Here is a 23,930-nt window from a genome sequence, read left to right as displayed (position 1 = left end):
CTTCACTTTTATTCTCTGTGAGGCTCAGTATTTCTGTGCCCTGGATAAAGTGCAAGTGCTCGTGCTCACATAGGAGTGTCAGCTCTCGCCCACAGTGGGTGCAGAGAGAGCACACCTAGCTTCACGGGGAAGCAAGGGTGCCCCTGGGAGGTGGGCAGAGAGCTTCGGAGACAGGAAGGAGGTGAGAACTGGTCCACTGCTGCTTTCTCAGTGATCAAGGGATCAATCTGTGTTGCCCAACTAAGAAGAGTGGGTTTAATAAGAACTTAAAAAACAAAACACTGTAGCCTTTTAAGGTACAGTTCAAGTTTGCTCTCCCTAAGCCCCTGCCAGGTGCTTGCTATGGGAGCCTGTCCCCCATGACAGAGCTTCCAGGCCAGCCCTCCCCTGGCTGACGGGGGTTGCAGGTCTGAGGTCCTCCAGGAGAGGCTGTGTTATTGTGCCCAGGACACTCCTGCCTTTGTACTTCTTGTCTCAGGGCGGCCTGAGGTTTTCTTGTGTGTCTTGCGTGATGCTCTTGCAGCACCAGCTCCATCCCAGCTAGGCCTGTGGGTGCCAGCATGCCTCCCCACCCTCCCCCTTAGCAGCACAATGGACCGTGTGTGAGTTTCCCCTGGCTGCTGCTGGAACAAGTACCGCAGACTGAGCCGCTTAAACAAATAAGTGTATTCTGTCAGTTCCCCAGAAGTGGCCCCACCAGAGTCTGAAATCAAGGTGTGGGCAGGGCCACAACCCTCTGAGGCCTCCAGGGGAGGACCAGCTCCTCATTCCCAGCCCTAGTGGCCTCAGGTGTCTCTTGGCTTGAGGACAGCGTCCTTCTCTGTGTCCCCACATATTCTTTCATTCACCCCTCTGTGCTAGCCCCCACTAGCAAGCTCTGCCTTGTCCTTCCTGTGGGGAGAATGACGGGCAAGAGAGGCTGTCCTCGGTACCTGCCACCGGCTGGGCCCACGTCTTCAGGACTAACACCAGAGCCAGGACCACTTTTGAGGTGCTGACCAAGCCCAGGGCTGTTATTCCTTGACACACCCACCCGAAGGTTAGTGGCACAACTTCCTTGTGCTGCATAATGATGTACATCATATGTGTTTCCACCGATCCCGCAGAAGAGGCAGCAAGGGGAAAAAACCCCTATAAAGAATTGCTCCGCAGGTTTGGAAGATCAAACTGCAGTCACGGCATCAAAAGAGTGTACTGCACCCTATGTCAAATCGAAGTGTGAGTGAGTGCTTGGCGTGGGGCCTCTACCCACTGGGAGGGTTACCAAATTTAAGTTTCCAGCCACTTTTGGGGGACACTGTGGTGCTGTTTCCCCTAGAAGCAGGGGCTGCTTTCATGCAGCTCACTGGTGTTGTGACCCTCAGGCACACAGACCCCTCCCCCGCCCCGAGCAGATCTAAGAGCAGAAAAGCACTTGTTTTCTTGGGGTGTCTCAGATGAGTGCCTGTCCCCACCAGATCACAGGCCTGGAGAACTACCTGGGGTGCTTAGGGGCTTTGGGGACACAGTGGGGGGCATGAGAGGGAGGCCCAGTGGCTCAGAGTGGGATCCTAGCCTGGACTCCAGGCCTCAAACCCTGGCTCAGTGTGGCAGGTGTGGCTGAGGGACGGCGCCCCCACCCCAGGGGCACTGGTTCTCTCTGGGGCTACTGCTGCATCTTCCTCTCATTCTAGACTGAGGGGTCTCTGAGCCCCTCCCTTATCTGCACAGGTTGCTGACAGGCTGCTTCTCCCAAATTTTTCCTTCCAGGAGCGCGAAAGCCTACCACTGTATGGTGTGCAACAAATGCATCGCTGGGTTTGATCATCACTGCCAGTGGATGAACACCTGCGTCGGGAGCAGGAATTACCGGTGAATGGCTGGGAGGGGGTGAAAGGGTAGGCAAAGGAGGGTCCTGAAGGGCAGAGGTCTGTGGGCTGGGGGCCTGGTGGGTTAGAGTGGGCACCAAGGGCAACAGTGGGCTGTGTTTCATTGTTCAGCATGGATGCCCTCAGGGTCTCCCTGTGTGCTTGTCTTCCAAAACGTATTCTATGGTGCAGACCGTGGACATGCTGTGAATCTGTCCTCACAAAGTATATAGCTGGCGACCCTCATTAGGATTGTAGAGGAGTGGCCTCTGTACACATAACACAGACTGGGTTGTTGAGTTTTGACCTGCTGGCCTGGGTCCCCCTGCTCTCTGCCCGCCGGGGAGGCCAGGCCCCGAGCACAGAGGATGTGGGCGGGGGTGCGTGCCAGGAGCAAGCAGCCATGGGCAGGAGGGGCTTCCTCTGTGAGGTCAGAGCACAGGGCCCTGATGCGTACATGAGCCTCCCAAGTGTGTGCCGTCGGCAGGCACAGAGCGTGCAGGTTTGCGGGCTGGCCTGCCGGGATTGAGAGCAGCTGGGGAGGCCATGCACCGGCTGGCTGCCCTCCATGGCACTGCCCTGGCTTTCAAGTCCCTCCCGGGCCCCTGATGGGATCACAGCTGTTCTCACAGGGAGTCTGTTCCACCGCAGTGGTCCCCACCTGAGTCCAGGCTGAGCCCCAAAGGCTCCTTTCGCATAATTCCAGAGCTGAAGAGAGGTGAGGTGGGGACCAAGGGGGTCCTGGCAGGAATAAGTGGGAGCAGGGAAAAGCAAGCTGGCCGTGGACAGGGGGCTGGGGACACCGTGGAATCTTGATCCAAAGTTCTTGGTGGGCCCAGGTCGCTTGGGAGATAACACCCATCTCTGAGTCAGTTTAGCTTTGTGAGCTGGGGGTGGTCCCCTCCTTGCAGCCCCCTTGTGGGGATTCAATGGGATCCTGGTTCCATGCTGTGAGGCGATATAAGACTGCAGGTGTGGTTCTCAGTGGCCATGCACCAGTGATGTCCTCTAGAGCGCTGGGGAAAATGCTCAAAGGACAGAGAGCAGGAGACCAAAGGCCTGAGCTATGCCACGCACCCAGAGCAGCATTCAGGGTATTCAGGGTTGCCCGTGCCTTCGGGATCCTTAGGTACTTGTCCTTAGAGGCCGGGCCCCTTACTTCATGAGGACGTACAGGCGCTGGTCACTGTGCTCTCAGGGCCACTGTCACCAGCTCTGAGCCATGTCTGCCCTTCCCACAGGTGGTTCTTCAGTCTTCTTCTCTCCACAATAGCCTGGTTGCTGTGCATCGTGGCAATAGTCTTGGGCTATCTTATAAACCAACTTGTGAACCCAGGTATGCTCCACACAGACACGCACTATTGAAGAGCAAGCCCCTGCTTTCTGGTTTGCTTCCTCTCTGGTTTCTGGTGTGTCTTAGGCTCTCTCTCCAGCCAACTTCTCCTAGAATCAGTTTTCACTACTTCACCCACATGAGCCCTCAAAATTTTTCTCACACTTAATTATGGAAACGGTATGGCTATGAGCATCACAGAGGACCATATGATAGAAATGCCCCTGGGTGGTGACGACAGCCTTCCAGTGCTACTTGAGAGTGGCTGGGGCAGAATGGAGAGGGCCTGGGGAGGTGCCAGGCTTGTAGGTTTGCAGGACCAGGTGGGTGTTGGGGGTCACTCAGAGGGTCAGGCTCTGTGACCTAGACAGAGTTACCCTCTCACAGCCTCATCTACTGGATCCATAGAGAGTGATCATGATAGCACTACTGAGAGAAGGGTGTGCAAAGGCATTTAGGTGGCATGGCACACACCTGGGTGAGGAGGAAGGGCTCACCTCTTTGGAGAGATGCTCATGTAGGTAGAGAGGTGCTCACCTTCGTAAGGAGGTGGTCATGTGGGTGAGGAGAAGAAGCTTACCTGGCCAGGAAGCTTGTCACCTCAGTAAAGATGTGGTCTGGGAAAAGAGAAAGGGATCATCTGGGCAGAGAGGTGGTCACTGGAGCAGGCAGGTACTCACCTGGGCAGGGATGTGGTCACTGGGCAGGGAGGTAATCACCTGGGCAGGTAGGTACCCACCTGGGCAGGAAGGTGATCTGTCAGGCTGGCATTCCCTCCACCCTACCAGCTCTATCCCATGGTGCTTACGTGAAGGGAGGTCCTGCCATAACAACCAGTGCAAATGCTGTGTGTCTTTCTTGTCTCCACAGATGCTGGAAGTGAGAACACGTGGCTGCGGTTTCTGTTCTCTTTTCATCCGAAGGCCAGGACCATAGTGGTGGCAATAATCGGGGTGATCGTGCTGGTGTTAGACCTCATCAGCCTCCTGATGATAGGGAAGCTGTTCATCTTCCACCTTTACCTAGGTACGGGCCCCCAAGCCCCTAGTCCACGCTGTCCAGTCTTTGCCCCCTCATGTTCACATGTGTCCTGAGGCAGGCTGCCCCTCTGATGGCCAGAAATGAGCTCCATGCCCAAAGGACAAACCGACATCCTGAGAGGTTACAGGGCAAGTTCTGTTCCCAGAACTGCAGAAAACATGGAAGACATTAAACAGTAGTAGGTTAACATATTCAGAAGGATAAATAAGACCTATGAAGCAAGATGAGAAGACCATGGATAAAGAGCAGGGTGATTGAGAAAAGCACTGATCAGCAATCCTAACAATGAAAACATTCCACACCATGACAAGGTACCACTAGCCAGACTCTCTTCAGGGACCTGATGGTTTTCTCACGTCCACGTGGCAGGGGCATGTGGCAGGCTCCATCGTATCCTTGAATAGGGAAGGGCATGGCTTCCCTCACACTGTGAAGCCTTTTTTGGGAAATAGGGATGGTTATTGCCTGTAGCCTCTGAGAGAAGGAGCTCGAGTGCAGGGACAACCCCAGCTGAGACAGAGAAGTACATAGAAACAGTTCCCGAAGTGCTGTTGGCCAAGGCTCTTCCCAAAGCTGCTGAGTGCACTGGTGGGGGTGGGTAGCGCAGGTGGCTGACAGGGTCAAGAACACATTTTGAAAAGAGCGCCCCTTAGCAGGGTGTACAGTAGCCTGGAGGTACACACTGGGCAGGCAAGCTAAGCCTGGCACCTGCAGCAGCCATTCAGGACACAGGTGATTAGTTTACAGGGACAAGAGAACTGAACATGTACAGGATGGCCACCTGGGGACTTCAGTTCGAGTAGCGAAGAGGGTATTGGTGCCACGCTCATTGCAAGTGGGGCACCCAAGAGAGCTGGGACATTATTTACAGTAAAACGAAGCCACCGAAAAACACACACATTATTACCTCCCAGTGCTGTGAGTCAGGAGTCCAGCAGAGCTGAGCTGGGTCCTCTGGCCATGGATGGTTGGTGAGGCTCAGTCACGGTGGTGGCAGGGCCTGTGGTTCCATCTGCCTGGGGAGGACCCACTCAGGGCTCACCATCAGGTTGCCGGCAGGGTCAGTCTTTGTGAGTTGTTGGCCAGTGGCCTCCATCTGATCCTTGTCACGTGCATGTCCCAACATGAGGAGCATCTCGGAACATGGCAGTGACCAAATGAGGCTGAGAGAGAGGGCAGCAGGACGGAAGAAGCCCCTCTGGCCCAATCATGGAAGGGACGGCCCATTGCCTTTTCTGAAAGTCGCTAGGACAAGCCCCACTCCGGAGGACGAGGATGGAGTACACAAGGCAAGGAAGCCCAGCGGTGGGCACTCCTGGGAACACGTGGGAAGCTGTTGGCAGTTGGATGCTCATTTTGAAGTTTGTGACAGGAACATCCTGATGAGTCTTCAGAACATAAGTGGGAGTGAATGAAATTGTCGGTGAGGCTGAGATCCCCTAGGGAGGTGGGCCGACGTGGAGAGTGCCCAGGCAGAGGTGTCAAGAAAAGCCTCGTTCATGGAAAATGGAAGAGAAAGCGTCATGGGTGATATTGAGGAAGAGCAGGATTCTATAAATTGCCTCTAGCTGATGTTGGAGGAAAAAACTGGCGGGCCTCCTTTTAATGCAAACACTTCGCACTCTGGCTTCCAAGGTCCTCACCTGTGAAGTTTCAAGTTCTGTGCTGCGCCTTCCCTACTTTATCATTATGTCAGAGTTAAATGTTTTACGTAAAACATGCTCCCAATAAGTGTGAGCTCTGGGAGACACACAGGGCATGCCTACAAGCTGATTTTGATGGTAATTGGGGAAACCCATGCAAAGGGATGAATATTTCCACTGGAATATACACAAGTGCAAGCATATATCCTCCAACAGTGACTCACGTTCCGCTTCAATGTGGAAGGACGCACTGAGAGCCAATGGAGTTAACGGAGAAAGATAAGTCAGGTCCAAACGCAAGCCAAGCCAAAGCACTTGTGAAGACTGCCCAGGGAAGAGGTTGAGGTTCAGCTCCATGGAGCTCCCGGACCTGGGCGAGCATCCCTGCCGCACGGTGGTGCCAGCGTCTCAGCTCAATAAATAGCATGCGGCGCACAGCACTAGTCAGAGGTCCATGTTCACTTCGTGGGCTGTGAGCTAGGCAGTGCGGCCCCTGAGGGAATGGGCGGAACAAGCCTCGGCTGTGTGTGAGCAGCTGCTGGCTGCTGCCCCAGGGCCAGGTGGGCCCTGGAGTAGCCATCCAGCAGCTCCCCAGTATTGTGGATGAGGATCCATCCCCTGACACCCTGAGGTGGAGCCTTGAGGGGCTGAGTCATGGGCACAGTGGATGGTTTGTAACTGCGCTTTGTCTTCTTTCTCCTTTTTAGTGTCAAAAGGGTTGAGCACCTATGAGTACGACACACAGGCCGTGAACAACAGAGGCCAGGTGCCTCACAGAGGAGCACTGTGAGGTCCCTTACAACAAGGAAAACCACAGGTACTGATGCCCCCGTGCTGCCTCCTTCCTGTTATTCAATCCCAAGGTCACCTTGTGGCTAGGACCACTCAGTCAGAGAATTTTGCTTCTGTGTGGGCATGGTCCTCTGTGTGTGTAAATGAACACGGTATGTGTGTGATGCCGTGCATGTCTCTGTCGGTGTGTGAGATGAGCATGCTTGTGTTGCATCATTTCTACACTCACGCTGCTTGGGGTCATGCCAGCAGGGCTGACTCCCTGAGGTCCGTTGCTTGAGCTGCTCCTCATCAACGCTACAAACACAGGCCCCGCCAAAGGTTCCCCTTAGAAAAATGAAAACAGAAGCCACAGACAGAAATAAAGTAGTTACCAATCTATACTGGTATCCAGAACACATAAAGAAGTTTCTAAACTCAATTGTGAGAAAAATGACCACGTTTTTGACATGGGCAGAAGATTTGAACAGACTGTTCACTGCTGTGGGTGGCTAATGAGCACGTGAAAGGATGACCAATGACCTTGCACGAGGGGGATGCAGATGGACAGCGGGCGGTGCCACTATAGACCAGGAGAGGCTCAAATCAAAAGGGCCAACAGTACCAAGCGTTGGCGAAGCTCTGGGAGATTGGAAGCCTCCCACGTTGCTAGTGGGAAAGTAAAATTACCCCACCTGGAAAGCCCATGAACCAGCAATCCCACTGCCAGTTGTTTGCAGAAGGGAGATGGGAAAACACAGGAGCACAGGGCACCAGAGTTGGGGGGATGCGTGCTGTCCCCACAGTGAGGTCCTTTCCCTGGGCCCAGGAGCCTCTGAGGTACTGTTCAAAATCAGCTACCAATGGACTGGAATTTCGGGTAACACAAGCTCAATGTCAACAACTTCTGTTAATCTTTTGTATTTCATTTGTCTTCACAGTAAACAGATCACAGCCCGACGTCATCTGCATGTAGGGCAATTGTAACACTACCAGAGTTCTTTTATTTGGGAATTAGCTCTATTCTCTTCCTAAACTGCCTTGCTTTAAATAGTCTTTCTTACTCTGAGATGAGAAAAATACCTCCATACTTCACATCTTCCTTTGAACAGTGTTTCTTACTCCAAGGTTATACAAATAACCTCCATAGTCCTTGCTGAGTTCAACATTCTTATTTGCTTTCTTTATATTTTTATTTCCAAGTCATCTTGAATTTATTTTCTCATTCACTGAGCTAGGAGCTAAGGTTATAGGGTCGCAACATCACTATTGGCCAGCATGTTGGCCTTCCTTGTAAAATGAAAGGCCACCCCTCCTGACACTCCCAGTTCCTGGTGACACCTGGCTCACTTCTGCCTCCAGACACAGGTGTCTGTCTCAGCTCTCCATGTCCCACAGCAGCACAGTGCTGTTTGGGTGACAGGGCTTTATTCAGCTACCTTGGATATCTGGTAGGCGAGCCCCACCTCTGAAGATTTTTTATTTTATTGTGACAGTTTCTTCACATATTGATTTTTCCTCATCAACGTTAAAATCATTACTGTGCAGTTCCAAGAACCCTGGCGTTCAAACTGAAATTAAGTGCAGACATCACCTCATCTCATTGCACTCTGCTTTATTGACCTTCACAGATACTGCATTTTTCTGTATAAAGTGAAAGAGTGTGGCAAACTTGTGTCCTGAGCAAGTCTCTCAGCACTGTTTTTCCAATAGCATTTGCTCACTTTTTGTCTCTGCATCACATATTGCTCACACACTATTTCAAATGTTTTCATAGTTACTGTATTTGTTATTGTGATCTGTAATCAGTGATCTCTGAGGTAACTACTGTAATTCTTTCAGGGCCACAAACTCTACTCATATAAAACCACACACTTACTTGATAAATGTTGTGTGTGTTCTGACTGTTTCACCGACTGTCCCATGTTTAGCCTCGTTACTTCCCAAGACACAGCAATGTTGAATTTATGCCAATAAATAACCTGACAATGACGTCTAAGTGTTCGAACGAAAGAGAGAGTGACAGGTCTCTTAGCTGAAATCAGAAGCTCGGATTAATTGACCTTAGCAAAAAAGGCATGTCAAAAGCCAAGACAGGCTAAATGCTAGGCCTCCTCCACCAAAAAATTAGCCAAGCTGTGAAGGCAAAGCAGAAGTTCTCGAGGAAAAGGAAAAGTGCTACCCCAGTGAACACACAAATGATAAGAAAGCAAAACAGCCTTATTGCTGATAAGGAGAAAGTTATGATGGCCTGAAGATCAAACTAGCCACAACATTCTCTTAAGCCAAAGCCTAACCCAGAGCAGAGCCCAAATTACCTTCAATGAAGCTTCAGAAGAAAGGCAGAAGCTAGCAGAGTTTGGCTCATCAGGTTTAAGGAAAGAAGCCGTCTCCTTAACATCAAAGTGCACATTGAAGCAGCCAGGAGCTGTAGTAGGTTATCCAGCTAAGACCACTGTTTTATTTATTTATTATTTTTAAACAATCGTCTTTTTAAATTGCTTTATATTACAGTTGTCCCACTTTTTTCCCCATTGCTTCCCCCAGGCCCGCCCCTTCTCCCACAGTCCATCACCACCTCGTTGTACATGTCCGTGGGTCATTTCGACATGTTCCTCAACTAGACCCTTCCCGTTCTTACCCTCCTTTTCTCCCTCCCCCTTCCCACCTTGTAACTGTTAGTCAGCTCCTCGTTTACTCGGCTCTGGCTCTAGTTTGCTCTCTTGTTTGTGTTGTTCATTAGTCTCCTGTATCAGGTGATATCCCTACGGTATTTGTCTTTCGTTGCCTGGCTTATTTCGCTAAGCATAATCCTCTCTAATCTCTCCCATGTTGTAGCAAATGGTGGGAGTTCTTTCTTTCTGCTGCATAGTATTCCGTTGTGTAAATGTACCACAGATTTCTGATCCATTCACCTACAGATGGGCACTTAGGTGGTTTCCAGCACTTGGCTATTGTAAATAGTGCTGCTATGACCACAGGGGTGCATAGGTTCTTTTGAATTGCTGTATGTTTTCCCATACAGTTGGTTCCCTTTTCATCTTGCTGATGTTTTCTCTTGCTGAGCAGAAACTCTTTAGTTTGATGTAATCCCATTTGTTTATTCTTTTCTTTATTTCCCTTGCCTTAGGAGATATATTGGTGAACATATTGCTATGTGGGATATCTAAATTTTTCCTGCCTATGTTTTCCTCTAGGACTTGTACGGTGTCACAGCTTGCATTTAAGTCTTTGATCCATCTTGAGTTGATTCTGGTGTATGGTGTAAGTTGGTGGTCTAGTTTCATTTTTTTGCATGTCCCCGTTCAGTTCTCCCAGCACCAGTTGTTGAAGAGGCTCTTTTCACCCCATCGTATGTTCCTTCCCCCTTTGTCAGATATTAGTTGACCATATAGACCTGGGTTTAATTCTGGGCTCTCTATTCTGATCCATTGATCTATATGTCTGTTCGTACACCAGCACCAGAACTATTCTGATTACCATGGCCTTGTAGTATAGTTTGATATCAAGTATTGTGATTCCTCCTCCTGTATTCTTCTTCCTCAAGATTGCTGTGGCTGTTTGGGGTCTTTAAGATAACCATGGAAGGGGATTATGTTAAACAATAGATTTTTGGTGGAGATCAAATAGGCTCTATATTGGGACTTTTATAGCTAGACAGGAGAAGATCAATGCCTGGCTTCAAAGCTTCCAAGTATAGGCTGAGCCTCTTATTAGGGGCTCATGTAGCCAGTGACTTTAAGTCCAAGCTTTGATCATCTACCATTTGGAAAATCCTCGGGCCCTTGAGAATATGCTAAATCTACTTCACCTGTGCTCTATAGATGACCAATAAAGCCTGAATGAGAGCACATCTTTCTCAAGCCCATGTTGAGAACTACAGCTCAGGAGAAAATATTTCTTTTATTGAAAGTGCACCTGGTCATCCAAAAGCTCTTAGGAATGTCGTCTTCATGCCTACTAACACAACACCCATTCTGTACCCATGGGTCAAGGAGCAATTTCAACTCTCAAGTCTTAGTATTTCACAAACAGATTTCGTAAGGCTTTAGCTGCCATAGGATACCTCTGACGGGTCTCGGCAAAGTCAATCGAAACCTTCTGGACAAAATTCACCATTCTAGCTGTCATTAAGAACCTTCATGGTTCAAGAAAAGAAGTCAAAATAGCAACATTAACAGGAGTTTGGGAGAACTTGATTCTAAGACTCTCGGGTGACTTTGAGGGTTCAGCACTTCAGTGGAGGACGTAACTGCAAGTGTGGTGGAAATAGCAAGAGAATTACAACCAGAAGTCAGGCCTAAAGATGTGAGTGAATTGCTACAATTTCATGATAAAACTTCAACAGACGAGGAGTTCTTTCTTATAGATTAGCAAAGAGTTTCTATTCTTGAGATGGAATCTACTAGTGAAGAGGCTGTGAAGATTGCTGAAATGAAGGCAAGGATGTTAGAATATTACACCAACTTAGCGAATAAAGCAGCAGCAGGTTTGAGAGGATTGACTCATGTTCAAAGAAGTTCTCTTGTGGGTAAAACACTGTGAAACAGAATCTTACGCTACAGGGAAACTGTTCACGAAAGGAAGAGTCAGTGGATGCAGAGAAGAACGTTATGGTTGTATCTTAAGAAACTTCTATAGCCACCGCGGCCTTCAGCAGTCACCACCTGATCAGCCAGCAGCCATCAACGTCAAAGAAAGAGCCTCCACCATCAAAAAGATTATGACTTGCTGAAGGCTCGGATGGTGGTTAGCATTTTTTGCAATAAAGCATATTTATACTAAGGCATATACATCACTCTTAGACACACTGTTATTTGACACTTAGCAAACTACAGCATATTGTAAATATAATTTTTATAAGCACCTAGAAATGAAAAAATGTAGGTCACTCACTTTATTGTGACGTTCACTGTATGTGGCTGCCACGGTACAAAACCACGATATATCTGGCATATGCTTGTATACACGTTTACATGTGAGGACCATCACGGTTTCACACCTATGCACCTCAATGACACAGACAGTCGGTCAAGGGGCCGCAGGGGTCGGTCACACCCGCCCAGAGGTGTGCCTGGAAGTTCTACTCCTACATGGAAAGCCTACAGTAGGCAGGTGCAGCATTCTTGGGCAGAGAAAATTAGCTAGTGTCCTGGGCAGTTGGGGTGTCATATCTCCCCATGCTATAGCCCAGCTGCCAGAGACTCCATGAGTCTGAGTAGGGAAGCTTAGGAGACATGTACCATTAGTCAGTTTCTCAAAGGCTGAGAGTTACTTCAATTTCTGGTTACTTTAATAATCAGTGACCATAGTTTGCTGTGCAAAGCTCATTTCCTTTAAAATATCCCACTACTTTTTCTTCTAAATTTAATTCCTTAGAGACCTGATTGGCAATACTATTTAAAAAATCGAGGTCATTTTAAATTTTACTTTCAAGTATTAGTGCATTCCTAATGCCTATTATAGTATATTACACCAAGGAAATTCCCAACAAATTTTGAATAAGTGGTTTTCCAGGAACAAAGACTTTGACCCTTGTCATCATCATCTACTTCTCTTTGTTGTCATCCATGTCTTTGAGTCGCTTTTCTTGTTTTCCAGTCATTGTCTGGGGTCAGCTCCTCATTACTTCTACCCTGGAATTTTGTAGCAGTTTCCTCAATGGTTTCACTCTGTTTGATTTTTCCTCTGACTGCTCTCTGCTGCCTGTTATAGCCACCATTTCTCAGTGTAGTCCCGGTCATTCGCGCAGCAAGTATTTCCTGAGCACCTCCTTTGTGCTGGGGTCTGTAATAGATGCTAGCGTGAAATGATATACTGTCCTTGTCAGAAGGAGCTTCCAGTCTAGTAGGAGAAGAGACATAAACACATAAAGTTCATTCAGTGTGATGTGATGAAGGCTAATCGTGATATTTCAAAGTTTGCCTAGCTGTGTGGGGAGGAGCCGAGCTCTGCCTGGAGAGGTCAGGGATTTTAAACTTGGACTTGAGATTTTAAGGTACGTAGACTTTGATTAGTAGACAAGGGCCAGTAAGTATGTCTTACTCTGAAAAGACAGCCTGTGTGTATTCACAGAGGCATTTCTAACCTCTGCTTGCAGTACTGCTTATGAAAGTGAAGTGCAAACTGAGTACCCTGCTCCTTCGTTGGCGCTTATCTTTTCCTTCTTAGCTCCTTCCACATCCTTCCACCTTTTCCTTCAGCCATGCTTCTAGACCAACAACCTTCTGAACTTCCTTCTCTGAGATTTACTCAGATTGTTTGCTCTGTTCTTTTTACCCCATCACTGCCCGCCACTTATTGAAGTGAGCTTTCTTCCAATCTTACTCTTGCAAGGTTGTTGTTTGTTACTTCTGTTAGGATAATTTTAGAATTTATTATGATTTAGTTATTCAGGGCAATGTGTCCTTCCTTTGGTAGATTTTGAGACCCATCTTACCCATTTTGCCTTAAAGCCACCAGTAAAGAGTTCAGATGTTGACACCTGTTAAGCTTTGACTATATAGATGAGGATGTTCTACAAAGGCACAGTGTCTATATTACTTAGCTGTAGTCTGTGGTCTCCACTGTGAATCTGTTGTTGCGGATGAAGACCAGCTTTTGCTTCTGGTGAGGCCACACAGAGGGACTTTGTTTCACTCCACGTTCTGTGTAAACTGGGAATCCTATCACATTTATTTTCCTTCGCCGGGAATGATTTGTTTGTGGCCTTTGCTCCATTTCTTCTCCCTAGTTGAAGAAACACGATTATGAGGTTGTTCCTTGCTAGATAATTATGCTTTTCTGAACCTGAGGGCGTGAAGTTGTTCTCCTATATCATATTCTAAAGGCGTTTATATTTTGCCTGTATATTTTTAGGTTATCAGTTTAACAGAATGCATTATGTGTTCGGAGACATTTTTTCCATGTAGTTATTAAAGTGCTACAGAATTTGCAAGTTTTTTAAATTAAAAATGACATTAAGCAACTTTTTGGAGGTATAAATTACATACCATAAAATGAATTAAATTCACCCATTTCCAGTGCACAAGTCAATGATTCTAGTGAATTCACGGAAATGTGCAGTCATCACCATAATTAACTTTACAGCTAATCCTTCAATAGATTCTATTTAGGCTTTCGCCTTGGGATCTCTGCAGCCTCGAGTACCATTGGCACTTTCTCACCTTGAAACTTGCTATACACCTTTCTTTTTTATGTATATTATTTTATAAAATATATATGTACATATATATATATATATTTATAGAGAGAGGGAGGAAGGGAAGGACAAAGAGAGGGAAAGAAATATTGGTGTGAGAGAGAAACATCAATAGGTTGCATCTTGTACACGCACTGGCCAGTGACTGAACCCACAACCTAGGCGTGTGTCTTGACCAGGAATGGCATTGGCAACCTTCCACTTTTCAGAACATTGCCCACCCACTGAGCCACATCGGTCAGGGCTAATATACATAATTTTATTACCATTTTTTAAACACAATGCAACATTCTAAAAAGCCCAAAACTTACCATTGATACTAATTCCTATGAATTTACTGTGCCCCTATACTCAAATCAAGAAATTAAAGAAGATGGGCATGTTCCAAAAAGCAGTCAAACATAAGTTTCGAGACAAGCACATAGCTGGAAACCTCATCCTGAAGTGCTATGGATAGCGTGAGAAGAGTCATTGTAACTGGAGCAGCTCTGTTGATGTTACAGGAAGAACAAAGATGAAATGTGGTCAAGATGGCAATGGAGAGAAACTGGTTTGCCTCCTCTCACAATCACATCCAAAGTACATCAAAATTACAACTAAACTATAGAACAACCATCATTCACAACCATCAGAAATTGAGCTGAGTGGAAGTCCTACAATTATGAAATTAAAGAAGAAATCACATCAAGACTGGTAGCAAGGGTAACAAACCAGGAACAGGCTAATTCCACATCCACATGTAGCAGATAAGAATTGGGAGGGATATCTCAGGAACAAGGGGTCCTAGCGCCAAACCAGTCCCCCTGCCCTGGCCCTGGATTCCAGTGTCAAGAAGCAAAGTCCCTGTGACTCTGGCTGTAAAAACCAGCAGGGATTGAGGTGTGGAAGAGAGAAACTTCTGGAGTCCCAGGAAGTTCCTCCTAAATGACCCATGCACAGACTTACTCGAACTTCCTCCCTCTGACCTCCAGCAGATTGAAAGGCATCAGAGACATATGGGAAGGAATAGAATTATCCAGCGTCAGGGTGAGAGCGGGAGTCAGCTTCCTCCCACACAAAAGTACTGGCGGAGGCTGTTTTTTTCTTTTCTGAACCCTCCCCCAACAGAGTGACAGAGCTGGCAGATGGGGACCATATCTGAGACTCCACCAGCCTGGCTAACACTGTCGCCCCGCACTGGTTGTTCTGTGAGGACCTGCACCACCCAACTTTTAGGCCCACCAAGCTGTCTCCAATGGCTTGCCCTTATGAGTGGCTTATCTTGGCTCACGCTTCAGACTTTTTTATATTCTCTCAAACAAGCAGCATCTGGCCTCAGTGAGCCCCATACCTCTTGCTAAGTTGCCCCAGGCCCGGCATTAGCAACAGTCAGCCTTTGTTCACTGCTTGGCCTCCACTGGTCACCTCCAAGCCCAGCACAAGTAGCAACCATCTGCAGATCACTTTGTGGCAAGTGTTGTGTGGCCCCAGACAGAACACAGGCAGTGGCTGACGCTGGACGTGCCAACACCAATCAACGTTCAACTACAACAGTAGGGTGTACACAGCCCACACAGTGGATGTACCTTGAGTACCCAGCTTGGGTAATAGGGGAGGACGTGCCACTGGACCCAATAGGACACCTACTATATTAAGCCACTCCATCAAGCCTGGGAGACATAGTAGCTATGCCTAACACATAAAAACAAACACAGGAAAGCTGCCAAAAAGAACAGACAAAGAAACGTGCCCCAAATGAAAGAAGAGGACAAAACTCGAGGAAAAGGAAAACGAAACTAAAAAGAGAAAAGCAGTCTATCAGGTGCAGAATTCAAAACGTTGGTTATAAGGAGGCTCAAGGAGCTTAGTGAAAACCTCAACAGCGTAGAAAAGATCCAGTCGGGACTGAAGGATACACTAATTGAAACAAAGAACAATTTACATTGAAGCAACAGTTGAGTGGATGAAGCTGAGAATCAAATCAATGATTTGGAATGCAAGGAAGCAAAAGCCAAACAAATAAACACACACACACACACAAACACACCATCAGAACAGCAAGAAGAAAAAAGAAACAATAACAACATATCTATCAACAATTGAACCTAAGAAACAAAGTAAGCAAACAAGCAGAACAGAAAGAGAACATAGATAGAGAGAACGTTTTGATGGTTGCCAGACGGAAGGGATGGAAAGGGGGTGGGGGCATTATGGGTGTTGGCTGGAAAAGGTGAGGGAATTATGAAGTGCAAATTGGTAGTTACAGAACAGTCATGGACATATAAAGTATAGCACAGGAAATAGAGTAACTAAAGAAGATGTATGTGGGACCAATGGACTTGGACAACAGTGTGGGGATTTTCTGAAGGAGTCTGTGTGGTGGGGTGGAGGGGACAGGTGGCAAAAATTTGGGAGAACTGTAATAGCATAAACAATAAAATATAATTTTAAAAGTAAAGAAAAAAGAAATTAGAAAAAACACTCAATAATTGGAAACACTTAAATTAACATCAGAAGCCTTAAAATCTAACTGTATTTAATAGTCCCTCAGAAAGCTATAATCTGCATTTTTGTTATTTTAAAGATTATATTGATTTGTTTATTGTAGAGAGAGGGGAAGGGAGGAAGAATGAGGGGCAGGAAAACACCAATGGGTGAGAGAAACATTGATCCTTTGCCTCTCGCACACCCCCAATGGGGGACCTGGCCCACAACCCAGGCATGTGCCTCGACTGGGAATCGAACAGGTGACCTTTCAGTTTGCAGGCCAGTGCTCAATCCACTAAGCCACACCAGACAGGGTGCAACCTGCATTTTTTTCAAATGTCTTTCCCCTACAAATAATCTTACAAGCTATACCAAAATTTATGCAGGTTTTCTACTGAAACTAATATGAAGCTGTGCTTGATTTTACATTCTCAGCAAAACAATTGCCTGAGAAAACACATAATACTCCAGGCACATCTGTACAGGACAGTCATTTATTCTTCATCTTCATCCTTTCCATCATCTTTCTCTTCTTACTTCGCTTCATCCTCTGGTTCCTTCTTCTTTAAACCTGTGGGTCTGCCAGGGCCCTTCATTCCCACTTCACTTTGGCCCTTGGCATGGTGTGCGGCAATATCCTTTTCACATTTTCTCCTGCAGCTTAGCTGCTTTGTTCTTACAGCTGCTTATCTTTGGCTGACTGCTCAGACCACATTTCAACCAATTCTTTTTCATTATTTCCATTGGATAATCCACCTTTGATCTCTAGGTGATACTCACAGAAAACTAGAAAGAAGGCAGATAGAGGCCTTGTAAGAGCACTGGGATCTTTTTTCCCCCGTATCAACTGGGGGAGGATAGAAATCTGTCCTCTCCCTGTCGCAGTGTGCTTTGTCACTCTTTGCCATATCTTCCAACTTTGACTTTTCTTTTGCACACATGGTCTTCCATGTCTCTGAACACTTCTTGGAGAATTCAGCGAAATTCCTGGAGGAGCCTGGGTGTTGTTTCTCCGTGTGCTCTTCCCAGTGAGTTTGTATAATGAAGGCATATGAGGACATCTTGTCCCTCGGCCTGTTGGGGTCTCCTTTGCCCTTGGTGACAGACGGTTTCGGGTGGTAGATTTTACGCAGTGTCCTGCCCTGCCACAGGACCCAACCCAGAAGTTTCCCTCACAGGCCTCTGGTGTGAACTGGTTCATCACTAACTCTATTCTCATGCAGTCTCTTGTTTTGCCTACACCTTACTGAATTTTTACTTTATTTCATTTTTACTTTTATTAAATTTACTGGGGTAACACTAGTAAATAGGATCATATAGGCTTCGCGTGTACATTTCAATGATACAAGACCTGTGTATTGCACTGTGTGCCCACCACCCAAAGCCAAACCCTCTTGTCACCTTACTTTCTGACACGGCTTCTTCCAGGATCCTCCATCTGCCTCTCCAGTTGTTCTCAGATGCTTCTGCAAATTTTTCCCTCTTCACTTTTCTTAAAGAGTCTTCCCTCATCTCTTCCTTCACCCAGCACTACTCCCACTTCACACGTTTTTCTGAATGCTCCCATCTGTGCGCTTGGCTTTATATCACTAAGTATTCCCAGATCTCTCTCTAGGTCAGACATCTCTCTGCAGATAAAACTTCCTTTTATTTCAGCACATGGGGGAAAGTATTCCTTTCCCACAGGGTGCCTGTAAATCTCTTTCATAAACTTCTTACAGCTTTATTGAAGTATAATTGATATGCAAAACCTGCACATCTTTAATATGTATAACTTGATGAGTTTGAGCATGTGCATATACATCATGCAGTATTTGTCCTTCTGTGTCTGAGTTCACTTAGCATGTCTTCTAGGTTCATCCATGTCATTGTAAGTGCTCGATTTCCTTCCTTCTCTCTGAAAAATAAATAAGTAAAATCTTTCAGAAGAGAGAGAGAGAGAGAGAGAGAGAGAGAGAGAGAGAGAGAGAGTAAAAGCACCTATACTTGGCTGCAAAACTAGAACACTGCCAGGGACTAAGGAGATAGCATTCTACACACTTAGACACTCAACTTAAAATTGGCAATGCCAGGGCACCTGACCTGGGCCTACCTGGTAAGCTCTGCAGAGCTACCTATGGCCAATTTCCCAAGCCCTTTCAAAAGTGCAGGGCTATGGATATGCCATCTCCTGGAACTGGTTTCTCTGGAACAAGTGGGTGAGGCTTCCAGGGGAAAAGATCCTAGGATTTGGGGGTTGTGTCTCACCCACATGAAGTGGACTAAACTGTTCCATAGCTCCCTTGGACACAAACATGTCTGCTTGTTTGACCAAATGCCTCGGCCGGCTCTCAGCACTCAATCAGGTCCAAGCCAGTTGCTCCACTCACTGGTCACCCACAGCAGTGATTACTGAGAGAAATTTGGTCACGTTTTCCCCAAAATGACCTGGCTGGTCTCACTCAGTGACCTTCACTGAGGGGGGGTGGTGCTGAGTCCTTGGAATGGAAGGGCTACGTTGTAGCTGCCACAGCCTCAAGTTCCTTGCTATTACTTTCAGGGGCAATCATAAACAGGAAAAGGAAGGGTGCTCCTGGTTACCCTTTGATTACAAATCGGGAGCCACCAACTAGTCCTTAGTGTTTGCAGGAGCTGTTCTGAGAACAGGCTGGAAGGTCCCCTTGCAATAACCCATGTTGGCAAACAGACAGTGCAGAGGGCCCCAGGCCAGGCCAGGCCAGGCCCTCCTCGCACTGATAGCCTCTCCTCCTGGTGGCAGCGGCAGGAGGCAGAGAGCAGGGCCCATAGTCACCTGCTCTCTTCCCTCCAGGGTGTCGCTGGTGCGGGGTTCCTAGGGTGGAAAAGTGGACTGACAAGTGTGTTCCAAAGGCAGCCAGGGCCCTGGGGAGCCAGGGAACCCATCCCATGTCCACGTCGTATGGCCAGTGGGGACGAGCAGCACAGACTAAGCCCTGAGCTCCGAAGAGGAGGGGTATGTCCACGCCAGGTGTTGCCAGGAAGTACAGGTGACCCGAAATCCTTGCTGGGCCATAAAGCAGATAGGAGTTCAGCACGACCACTGGACAAAGGCTCGGGGCCCAAACAGCGCTGAGATACGGGTCAAAAGACAATGAAGATAACGGGTTATAATCCGGCACATAGGCAAACCCGCCATTAGGGGCTGAACGGAGTCCCCAACAGAACTTGCAGCCCTGACCCTCCCCACCTGCGATGCACCTTACTCAGAAACAGGTCTTTGTGGAAGATCGAGTTAGGATGAGGTCCTTAGGGTGGGTCTTTATCCATGTGGCCGGCATCCCTTTGAGAAGAGAAGATTAGGACAGAGGGACGAACACGTGAGGACACAGAGAAGGACGCCATCCTCAATCAAGAGACACCTGAGACCACCAGAGCTGAGACTGAGGAGCAGGTCCTTCCCTGGAGCCCTCAGAGGGTTGCGGTCCTGCCCACACCTTGATTTCAGACTTTGGCCCCAGAACTGACAGAATAGACTTATTTGTTTAAGCCGCCCAGTCTGCAGTACTTGTTACAGCAGCAGCCGGAGGAAACTCACACAGTCAATTGGGCCGCTAAGGGGACGGGTGGGGAGGGATGCTGGCACCCACAGGCCTAGCCGTGATGAGCTGGTGCTGCAAGAGCATCAAGCAAGACACACAAATCCTCAGGCCACTCTGAGGCACACGACTGAGGCACAACGGCAGGTGTCTCCTGGGCACAATAGAGCACAGCCTCTCCTGGAGGACCTCAGACCTGCAACCCCCGTCAGCCACGGAAGGGTTGACCTGGAAGCTCTGTCATGGGGGACAGGCTCCCATAGCAAGAACCTGGCAGGGGCTTGGGGAGAGCCAACCTGAGCTACACATTGAAAGACTATAGTGTTTTTCAGAAGTTCTTATTACACCCACTCTTCTTTGTTGGGCAACACAGATGAACCCCTTGATCAGTGGAGAACCTGTACTGGTCCAGGTCTACGTCCTCACACCCTCGGGCCTCCTGGCTACTCCATGAATTCCGGCGCACTCTGCGTCCACCACAGGTAAGGGCTGACCCTCCTGTGTAAGCTTCTGCACTTTATCCAGGACACCGAAGCAGTGAGCCTCACAGAGAACGAAAGAGGAAGTGTGCGTTGGGTGGCTGGTGGGGTGGACATCTTAAGAATGGAAGGTGAATGGGGTGAGGAGTTGGGAGCGGGAGATGATCCCTGGTGTTGACTCAGTGTAGAGGACAGAGCTCAGAGAGAGAGAGAGCATCCCCAGGGTGAGAGAGCCGCGCACATTGCCTCGCAGAGCCCTGTGCATCGCCTGGGAGAGCCCCACACAACACCTAGGGGAGCCCGGTGGAGCACCTGAGAGAGCCCCGCGCATCACTTGGGAGAGCGCCACAGAACACCTAGGGGTGCCTGGTGGAGCTCCTGAGAGAGCCCCGCGTAACGCCTGGGAGAGGCCAACACAACACCTATGGAAGCCGGGTGGAGGGCCTGAGAGAACCCCGCGCATAGCCATGGAGAGGCCCACACAACACGTAGGGGAGCCCGGTTGAGCGCCTGTGAGACCACCACGCATAGCCATGGAGAGGCCCACACAACACGTAGGGGAGCCCGGTCGATCGCCTGAGAGAACCCCGCGCATAGCCATGGAGAGGCCCACACAACACCTAGGGGAGCCCGGTTGAGCGCCTGAGAGACCACCACGCATAGCCATGGAGAGGCCCACACAACACGTAGGGGAGCCCGGTCAAGCGCCTGAGAGAGCCCCGCGCATCGCCTTGGAGAAGCACACACAAAACATAGGGGAGCCCGGTCGAGAACCTGAGAGAGCCGCGCACATTGCCTCGCAGAGCCCTGTGCATCGCCTGGGAGAGCCCGACACAACACCTAGGGGAGCCCGGAAGATCTTCTGAGAGAGCCCTGCGCAACGCCTGGGAGAGACCCACACTACACCTAGGGGAGCCCAGTGGAGCGCCTAAGAGAGCCCTGCGCTACAGTTGGGAAAGCCCCACACACACCTAGGGGAGCCCGTTGGAGCACCTGAGAAAGCCCCGCACATCGCCCCAAAGAGCCCCGCGCATCGCTTGGGAGAGCCCTACACAACACCTAGGGGAGTCCGGTCCAGCGCCTGAGAGAGCACCGCGCATAGCCATGGAGAGGCCCACACAACACCTAGGGGAGCCCGGTCGAGCGCCTGTAAGAGCCCTGCGCATTGCCTTGGAGAAGTACACACAACACCTAAGGGAGCCCGGAGGAGAACCTGAGAGAGCCGCGCACATTGCCTCGGATATCCTCGTGCATCGTCTGGGAGAGCCGGACACAACACCTAGGGGAGCCCGGAGGATCTCCTGAGAGAGCCCCGCGCAACGCCTGGGAGAGCCAGCACAACACCTATGGGACCCCAGTGGAGCGCCTGAGAGAACCCCGCGCATAGCCATGGAGAGGCCCACACAACACGTAGGGGAGGCCGGTCAAGCGCCTGAGAGAGCCCCGCGCATCGCCTTGGAGAAGCACACACAAAACCTAGGGGAGCCCAGTGGAGAAATTGAGAGAGCCGTGCACATTGCCTCGGAGAGCCCCGTGCATCGCCTGGGAGAGCCCGACACAACACCTTGGGGAGCCTGGAGGATCTCCTGAGAGAGCCCTGCGCAACGCCTGGGAGAGACCCACACAACACCTAGGGGAGCCCAGTGGAGCGCCTAAGAGAGCCCTGCGCAACAGTTGGGAAAGCCCCACACACACCTAGGGGAACCCGTTGGAGCACCTGAGAAAGCCCTGCGCATCGCCTTGGAGAAGCACACACAACACCTAGGGGAGCCCGGTGAAGAACCTGAGAGAGCCCTGCGCAACAGTTGAGAGAGCCCAACACAACACCTATGGGAGCCCGGTTGAGCGCCTGAGAGAACCCCGCGCATAGCCATGGAGAGGCCCACACAACACCTAGGGGAGTCCGGTCGAGCGCCTGAGAGAGCACCGTGCATAGCCATGGAGAGGCCCACACAACACATTGGGGAGCCCCTTCGAGCGCCTGTAAGAGCACCGCGCATCGCCTTGGAGAAGCACACAACACACCAAGGGAGCCCGGTGGAGAACCTGAGAGAGCCGCGCACATTGCCTCGGAGAGCCTCGTGCATCGTCTGAGAGAGCCGGACACAACACCTAGGGGAGCCCGGAGGATCTCCTGAGAGAGCCCCGCGTAACGCCTGGGAGAGGCCAACACAACACCTATGGAAGCCGGGGGGAGGGCCTGAGAGAACCCCGCGCATAGCCATGGAGAGGCCCATACAACACCTAGGGGAGCCCGGTTGAGCGCCTGAGAGACCACCACGCATAGCCATGGAGAGGTCCACACAACACGTAGGGGAACCCGGTCGATCGCCTGAGAGAACCCCGCGCATTGCCTTGGAGAAGCACATACAACATCTAGGGGATCCCGGTGGAGAGACTGAGAGAGCCCCGCATATTGCCTTGGAGAGCCCCGCGCATCGCCTGGAGAGCTCCACAGAACACCTAGGTGAGCCTGGTGCAGCCCCTGAGAGAGCCCCGCGTAACGCCTGGGAGAGCCCAACACAACACCTATGGGAGCCCGGTGGAGCACCTGAGAGAACCCCGCGCATAGCCATGGAGAGGCCCACACAACACCTAGGGGAGTCCGGTCGAGCGCCTGACAGAGCACCGCGCACAGCCATGGAGAGGCCCAAACAACACGTAGGGGAGCCCGGTCAAGCGCCTGAGAGAGCCCCGCGCATCGCCTTGGAGAAGCACACACGAAACCTAGGGGAGCCCGGTCGAGAACCTGAGAGAGCCGCGCACATTGCCTCGCAGAGCCCTGTGCATCGCCTGGGAGAGCCCCACACAGCACCTAGGGGAGCCCTGTGGAGCACCTGAGAGAGCCCCGCGCATCTCCTGGGAGAGCCCCACACAATACCTAGTGGATTCTGGTAGATCGCCTGAGAGAGCCCCGTGCATCGCCTGGGAGAGCCCCACACAACACCTAGGGGAGCCCGGTGGAGCGCCTGAGAGAGCCCAGCGCATGGCCCGGGAGAGCGCCACACAACACCTAGGGGAGCCCGGTGGAGCGCCTGGGAGAGCCCCGAGTAATGCCTGGGAGAGCCCCACACAACACCTCTGGGAGCCCGGAGGAGCGCCTGAGAGAGCCCTGGGCAACGCCTGGGAGAGACCCAAACAACACCTATGGGAGCCCGGTGGAGCACCTGAGAGAACCCTGCGCATAGCCATGGAGAGGCCCACACAACACGTAGGGGAGCCCGGTCAAGCGCCTGAGAGAGCCCCGCGCATCGCCTTGGAGAAGCACACACAAAACCTAGGGGAGCCCGGTGGAGAAATTGAGAGAGCCGTGCACATTGCCTCGGAGAGTCCCGTGCATCGCCTGGGAGAGCCCGACACAACACCTTGGGGAGCCTGGAGGATCTCCTGAGAGAGCCCTGCGCAAAGCCTGGGAGAGACCCACACAACACCTATGGAAGCCGGGTGGAGGGCCTGAGAGAACCCCGCGCATAGCCATGGAGAGGCCCACACAACACCTAGGGGAGTCCGGTCCAGCGCCTGAGAGAGCACCGTGCATAGCCATGGAGAGGCCCACACAACACCTAGGGGAGTCCGGTCGAGCGCCTGACAGAGC

General features: G+C 50.1%; 1 protein-coding gene and 1 long non-coding RNA gene across 4 annotated transcripts in view; one reads left to right on the top strand and one right to left on the bottom strand.

Annotated features, from left to right (window-relative positions):
• The window catches only part of LOC150002027 (palmitoyltransferase ZDHHC11-like), a 426,431-nt gene extending 419,777 nt beyond the window's left edge, over positions 1 to 6,654 (top strand). Inside the window, exons 4-5 of the mRNA XM_090287759.1 lie at positions 4,051 to 4,206; positions 6,572 to 6,654. Coding sequence (XP_090143885.1) covers positions 4,051 to 4,206; positions 6,572 to 6,654 — 239 coding nt within the window. The remainder of the gene's footprint in view (positions 1 to 4,050; positions 4,207 to 6,571) is intronic.
• Positions 6,655 to 11,900: 5,246 nt separating this feature from the next.
• LOC150002026 (uncharacterized) lies at positions 11,901 to 17,891 on the bottom strand. Of its 3 annotated transcripts, XR_016513108.1 has the most exons (3): positions 17,709 to 17,890; positions 13,179 to 13,364; positions 11,901 to 12,479 (listed from the first exon to the last, which is right to left on the bottom strand). It is a non-coding gene; the product is annotated as an uncharacterized LOC150002026 (long non-coding RNA). The 3 variants fall into 3 exon arrangements; XR_016513109.1 differs by having other exon boundaries at positions 11,901 to 13,364; positions 17,704 to 17,891; XR_016513107.1 differs by having other exon boundaries at positions 11,901 to 13,364; positions 17,709 to 17,891.
• Between the last annotated feature and the right edge of the window lie 6,039 nt (positions 17,892 to 23,930).

Source organism: Furipterus horrens, unplaced genomic scaffold (genome assembly GCF_987537825.1).
Source record: "Furipterus horrens unplaced genomic scaffold, mFurHor1.1.pri manual_scaffold_9, whole genome shotgun sequence".
In the NCBI taxonomy this organism is placed as follows: domain Eukaryota; kingdom Metazoa; phylum Chordata; class Mammalia; order Chiroptera; family Furipteridae; genus Furipterus; species Furipterus horrens.
This window is presented reverse-complemented; position numbering and strand designations above follow the sequence as displayed.